Source organism: Empidonax traillii, unplaced genomic scaffold, assembly GCF_003031625.1.
Source record: "Empidonax traillii isolate 1590-97213 ecotype Southwest subspecies unplaced genomic scaffold, ASM303162v1 scaffold623:size392626, whole genome shotgun sequence".
Taxonomy (NCBI): Eukaryota; Metazoa; Chordata; class Aves; order Passeriformes; family Tyrannidae; genus Empidonax; species Empidonax traillii.
Window position 1 is genome coordinate 81,856 of NW_020955816.1, and position 6,947 is coordinate 88,802.

At 46.8% G+C, this 6,947-nt stretch overlaps 1 protein-coding gene across 6 annotated transcripts in view; it reads left to right on the forward strand.

Moving 5' to 3' along the window:
• The window catches only part of VPS13D (vacuolar protein sorting 13 homolog D), an 86,213-nt gene extending 80,636 nt beyond the window's left edge, over nucleotides 1-5,577 (forward strand). For all 6 annotated transcript variants that reach the window (XM_027898773.1, XM_027898778.1, XM_027898774.1 and 3 more), the window contains 3 exons: nucleotides 564-695; nucleotides 4,193-4,433; nucleotides 5,122-5,577. In XM_027898773.1, coding sequence (XP_027754574.1) covers nucleotides 564-695; nucleotides 4,193-4,433; nucleotides 5,122-5,253 — 505 coding nt within the window. In that variant the 3' untranslated portion in view covers nucleotides 5,254-5,577. The remainder of the gene's footprint in view (nucleotides 1-563; nucleotides 696-4,192; nucleotides 4,434-5,121) is intronic.
• Nucleotides 5,578-6,947: the final 1,370 nt, after the last annotated feature.

Sequence of the window (6,947 nt, forward strand, 5' to 3'; positions counted from 1 at the left end):
GTCAGCCCTCACGTGTGTGCCTTTATTATTGCCCTTTTTTAACAGACACGCAGAAAGGTGAAGTGTGTTAAACCCTGCTACGGAGATGCTTATTAATGAGGATTTTTCTTTTTCTTAATTTAACTGCACGTTCCAGTTTCCACCACCTTCAGTTTGCAGTCTACTGGCAGTGCCCATCAGTGTGACCTCTCTCTGGTTTGATAGACTTTTATTTTCTGTAGAGCACTGAGAAGAAACAGTCAAATCACTAAAGCTCTGCTGATAAACAGATCCCAAATCTGCAGACAGTAGACTCAGTTCAGGTTGCTTCTTCCTACTAATTTACCCACTACCCCTTCGTTGTAGAAGAAAACTACAGACACCTCTTGGAGATGGAGAACCACCCAGTGCCACGTCTCCCAGAGCGGGTCTTACAGGATCCATACACTTTGTTTGTGAAGACCTTGGATCTTTGAAGGCTTTGTCACACCCTTGTATTTCAAAATGAGCAGAGCTGTGTGTGCTGACAGGTGCCAGTGGGAGGCCAAGGGCTGCCCCAGCTCACCTCTGTGTCTCCCGTGCAGGACTCAGGCGGAGCGAGTGCGGAAGCCGCGGTGCTGTCGGGGGCCCCAGGGGCTCCTGCCCCGCTACCTGGAGAGCCAAGCTGAGGGACAGGAGCAGCTCTTCAAGCTGACAGACAACATCCAGGATGAGTTGTGAGTATTGACTGACACGGCCATTTCAACTGCTCTGTTTGTACCGTCGTGTCAGTGGGGGGCGGGGGCTAAAACTGCTTCAGACGCACGGACACGCGTTCAGTTTTGGGCCTCTCACCACAAGAAGGTCATTGAGGAGCTGGAGTGTTCCCAGAGAAGGGAATGGAGCTGGGAAGGGTCTGGAGCACCTGGGGGGGCTCAGCCTGGAGAAAAGGAGGCTCAGGGGGACCTTCTCACTCTCTGCAATTCCCTGACAGGAGGGGCGAGCCAGAGGAATTCGGGTGCTGATCCCAGGGAACAAGGGACAGGACGAGAGGAAATGGCCTCAAGCTGTGCCAGGAGAGATTTAGGTTGGATATTGGGAAAATTTCTTCCTGGACATGGTTGTTAAGCACTAGGGGAGTGGTGGAGACCCTATCCCTGGAGGGACTTAGAAGAAGTAGATGTGGCCCTTGGGGACATGGATTAGTGTGACCTTGGAAGTGCTGGGGGAATGGTTGGACTCGATGATCTTAGAGGGCTTTTCCAACCTTCATGATTTCATGACTGTGCAGGAGAGGTCAGTTTGTTGGACAGGGGTCTAAAGGCAGCATTCATCCCTTCCCTGGTCTCCACCACAGTTACTGATCAGCTGGGGCAGTGGGGAGTGTCAGACACTGTTCTGTCTCCCATCAGAGCCTGTGCCAAGGCAAAAGGGGCAGAACTGCAGGTGGTGGAGCTGCAGAGGGAGGTGCCAGTTCAGCAGGGTCCCTCGGTGTCCCCAGTGTCCCTGGGCAGGTCTGATGTCGTGGGACACTCCAGGTTCTGGGAGGAAGAGTTTGCAATCTGCCACTTGCTTGTGGCCCTGGGAGTTTACACTTGGTTTATCCCATTCCCATCCCACCCCAGGGTCTTTGTGCCTGGCTGGCTCCCAGGCAGGGGGAATGGAAAGAGCTATTTGTGACCAACAGAGATCCACAGCAGAGCAGTGGGCTTTGTCATCGAGTCCCACTGTTCATTCACTGTGACTCTTGCCATCAGGAACATCATTCAGCAGGAACACAGTGTTTCTTGTCATGGAAAATAAGTACAAAATTATGCCTCTGACTTTTATCCTAGTATCATAATCAGAAACACATTCAAAGACCTGATTATTTGCATATTTTCCTTCAGAGTTAAATCCATAAAAGGGGGTTTAATACCTTGCTCTACTGTTCTAACTAAATGTTTCCACATTTTTTTCCAGTTAGGCTCGCTGTTTCACTTCTGGAAAATATTGTGTAATTACTTCCTGATGTTGTTAAAAAACCCACAAATTCTCCAGGGATCTGGTTGCTTCTACTTTGTTCTACTGGATCATGTTTCATTTAATTTTTCATTTTATTAATTTGAGATATTTTTAATAGTGTAGATAGGTTTGAAAAATTAAAAAGTTGTATCCTTAAGCAGTATCTGAAAAGGTTAAAAATACCTGTTTTGAGAACTGGACATTGAGGAGAAAGTAACAGTTGGCAAGAGCAGAGGGGTAATGATGCATGACTCAAACTCAGAACAAAATGTAGAGCTTGAACTACAAATTAGCTAATGTTTCTGGGCTTCTCCATTAAATCACTGACCTCTGTTTCCATTCCTCGCAATATATACATGACACCAGTAAAAGTCTCGCTGGGAAAGCGGATACATCATCTGTTGTTCTTATGGAGCAAACCCAGCCCTGCAGACCTGCTGCCCAGGTGCTTCCCCTGGGCTCTGGAGGAGCTGCTGGTGCCCAGTTTCTCCCCGTGGATGTCCCTGTGTCCCCGGTGGCACCGTGACCCTGTCAGATCCCTGGGCTGTTTGATGGGCCTGTCCAGCCTGTTCCTCTGCAGCTGTAGGTGCTGCTCCGGGTTCTAAATTAAGTTTTCTGTGATACTTCATAAAAAATGTCACTCTCCATCCTATTTAACTAATTTCAAAGGCAGAACCTTCCCCTGAAGTGTTTGAACTCTGGTAGGAAACTGCGGGGCAGCTGCTGGTTTCCGGGCCTCTGGTAATGTTGTCTTTCACCTGGGCTCCTTTGAGCTGAAATTCCCCTTTTTTTTTTTTTTTTTTCCTCCTAGTTTGTTTTACTTAAAGGAACACAGTTTAATTTATCCTATCCTGGAGCTCTGTCCAAGCTGGCAAAGCTGTAAGAGGCCCTTTTTAATTAGGCTGGTTGTCAGCACTAAGATAACGGTGTGGGTTGGAACTGGTGGGGGCACCTTTCTCAGTGTGGGTGGAGTGAGGAGGGAAAGGCAAGTTCAGTGCAGAACAGTGTCTTTGAGAGCACTGGGAATACAGAATTACTGGAGTCACCCTTTTACACCACAAAAAGAAACCATGACCTGACCTCTGGCCATATTTTTGGCTGCTGACATTCCATTTATAACAATGGGTTTATTTGGCTACAGCTCAGGGTAGTTTGGGCACAGTGTTACTTAAATGGCACAGACAGGGGTGGGGTTGGAGATGAGAAGCTTCTCTGCCACCAAAAACACTGAGTAGTGACAAACTCCATGGGTTTCCAAGGCAGTGGAGTGCTCTGCAGGCTGTCTGAGGACAGCAAGCAGCACTCAGGTTTGGATAAGCAGTGGTTCAGAAGGCAGGGATTGGGAACCTGCCTGACAGCAGGAGAATCCTCCTTTTACAGATGTGCTTCAGCCCTGGGGCTGTTGGCAGAGCTTTATTACTCTATTTAGCACTCCATTATTCTATCCACTTATGATTTCACATTCGAGTTGCTGAATTTTTCAGCATTTAAAAACCCCACTAATGAGGCTCATTTCAGTAGTAAATCAGAAGTGGGGGGAGAAGCATTTGTGTGTGCAACATCCATTGCGCTTTTGCATCTCTTGTGGTTATTTTTTTACACCCCAGCCTCTTCAAACATCATAACTCTCAATATTCCTGACTCACTCTTCTCTCCCTCTTCATCACTCAGCCTAATCTCCCTGGGGAAACCTGTTTGCTGCTTAACCTCTCACCCCGTGTTAAACAGCTAATTTCTCTTTTCTGCTACTGATCCCAGCAGCAGGTTCAACTTGTTTTGTGTTTGGAAGGGGGACCAGGGAAGCACAGGAAGGTTGCAGTGTGGACAAGGATAATGCTCCCATCATAAATATCTGCACACCTTTCACGTAGCAGCTCTGGAACTGAAGTTGGTTGCAATTAAGATTCAAGAGCGCTCCAGTGCAAGGAAATTACTCCTCCTAAACCTTGTCAAAGGACGTTTTTATGTGCCCTGGAAATACCCAAAGCTGGCTGCCAGGCATTTAGCACTAATATCTGATTTACAGCATGATCTTTTTATAACTAGGTGAGAGGGTCCTTCGTCAGCTCCACTTTTAAACTGCCTAAATTAAAGACAGACGAACTGTACATGTTCCACTGCTACATCTTCTGACAGACTCCAGGAGGTCACTCAAAACAGGTGAAGACACGGGTTAGTTTGCTGTTTTTAGCTCCAAGGTAATAATTTTCGGTTTTGTGCCCTGCTGCAGCTTCATAGCAGTGGAGAACATCGACAGCTACTGCGTGCTGATCTCCTCCAAGGCCGTGTACTTCCTCAAGAGCGGCGACTACACGGACCGCGATGCCATCTTCCTGGAGGTCAGGTACGATGACCTGTACCACTGCCTGGTGTCCAAGGACCACGGCAACGTCTACATCCAGCTCACCAAGAAGGCTGTGAACACGAGCAGCGGGGTGGCCATGCCAGGCCCCTCCCAGCAGAGACCCATGGTGAGCTCCTGGCACCTCCTCCCCTCCCTGTGCCCCAACCTGTGCCCCCCTCTGGGGGGGAGAACCTTCTCCTGCTCTCCAACTTCAGGCACTCCCTGAACTCCTGAGAAAGCTCAAGAAAGGCAAACCCTAAAATATTCCTTCAGGCAGAAAAGTAACAGGAAGAAACCATGCGTTTACCTGTGAAAGGCTTTTAACTTTACCACAGAAATAGAACTTGGCTACTTTTCTGGCTTTTTACTCATCTCCTACTTGTGGTGTTTTTTCACTGTGAGGTCTCTTAAGACTGGAAACAGTGTTTATGTCGAGCATATAAAAGTTAATCAAGGTTTTCTCTTCTAAAGCCCATTACAGGGCTTTCTGTGCCATTACAGTAGTTGCTCAGGGGCTGTTTTACAGGCCCAGTTACAAGCTCACCCCTGACCCAAGGCAGTTTACATTCCAAACAGAGCAGCCAGATAAAAGGTAGGAGGGGAAGCAAAGGAAACAACCTCAGATATGGTAACATGTTCCTGCTCTCACCCTCAAATACCTGTGTGTGTCCACCTGGTCCACTTGCTTCTTCCTTACTCTGTCTCAGCACTCAGAAGGGATCTCCACTGACACCTTTCTGTTCCTCACTTCAGAACTTAAAACCTCTTCAGCTTTAGCTGACAGCAGGAAATGAAAATCCCCTTTCTTTCTGCAGGTGAAAGTGAAATCAGAAGCCCTGGCAGTACAGCTGTCCCAAGAAATCAACTATGCAAAGAGCCTTTACTACGAGCAGCAGCTGATGCTGAGACTCAGTGAAAATCAAGAACAACTCGAGCTGGACTCTTGAAAACCCCCCCCTTTCCTCACTGCCAGACTGACCTGCAAGCACCAGGCTGGAGCCAGAACTGAGAAGGGAAAAAGAAGTATCATTTTAGTATTTAGTGAAAACAAAGAGAGGTGGCTTTTCTTTTTCAAGCACTAGGTGTGTGACAGAGGTGTAGCTGACACAGCTTTGGGGCTGGGAGAAGCCCTGTATTTTGCTAACATGTATATATGTACAAGTGTCCCTGTAAATAGGAGCGGGCAGGCGGGTGTTGGTATAAATACAAGTCTGTTTACTGTGTAAAGAAATTAAAGGAGCTCTACTGAGTTGTACTGCACTACCTGACACAAGCCCTCCTCTCTCTCTCTTTTTTTTTTTTTCCCTTGAGAAAACTGATTTTTCCAAGTGCAGGAAAGTAAATAAACATTTAAAACGTAAGATTAAGAGTTAATTTCAGCTGCTGGAGCACAGGCGGCCTGTGGTTTGGAGCTTTAACACTGTGAGAAGGGTGCATTGGTTGGGGTAGTTTAATGGGATTTTTGTTGGGTTTTCTTTTTTCTCCTAACTCACTAGTACAGGTGAATGCACAGAGACCTGGTGTTCCAACGAAAATGTCAGCCTCTTTTTTTTAACAAAAATAGCATTTTGGTAAATATTACAGTGAGGACTCACTAATCCAGTTTTACATTCACAGTGTGACTTATTTCTAAAACAGGTGAAGGGAGGAGCCTTGGAAATGGAATCTCTAACTTCAGGTTTGCCCCTCTCTCAGATGCAGGGAGGGTTTTAGAGCTGGGGGGGGGGAGTAGGGAATGGTGCCTGGGGAAGGGGGGGAGAGGAAATCACTTGTTTGACTTCACAACAACATCTTCAAAAGTAAAGTTTTCAAATAATAAAAGTAACATGTTTTTTTCCAACTTTGTACATCAAATCAGTATTTGTCTCATTAACCATAACCAGGCTGAAGATGAGGAATGAGTGTCCTTGAACACCTTAAATCCACAGGAACTGGAACCCTCAGTGTCATTCCCTGGAGGTGCCAGATTACAACTTTCCTGTAGTGCTGAGTAACCTAAATTTTAAAGTAAACCTTTAGTTATTTGGTAAACCTTTGAGCTGCACCTTTAAAAGATTAACTTGAAAGTAAAGTCCTTTCATAAAGGCACGTGGGAGTATTTTGGTACTGAAGGTCAGAATGGAACCAGTTCTGAACTCGTGGAAAATACCTGCCTGGTGAAGGTGGGGAAGGGAAACAAGGAGCTGTGCTGATCATTTACAGGGATGGATTGAATGCTTGGGGTCTGTAACTATTTTATGCAGAGATGATGTGCAAATAGCAGTGGTTGAACTGTCACCCTGGGAGTGCCCTCAACTCAGGGAGCCACAGTGGACAATGGATCTCATTTGTGTAAAAAAAAAACCGTTCCAAGTGTAACAAAGAGTGGATGAAATAACAGCTCAGCAGGGGCAGGAAGGAAGAACTGTCTGTAAGTGGTAAAGAGGTGCCTCATACACAACATGGAAGTGCCACATGTGACGTGGGGGTGGTGGCAGCTCCTCTCTTTATCTTCCTTTTCTGCTACTCCCCTTCCCTTTCCTGTCTTCCCCAGTCCTCTCCTCCCCTTTATTTCCTGTCACATCCCTTTCTTTCCCTTTCCTTTCCCCATCCTTTCCTATCTTTCCTGCCCTTTGTTGTCCTTCCCTCCCTTTTCCTGTCC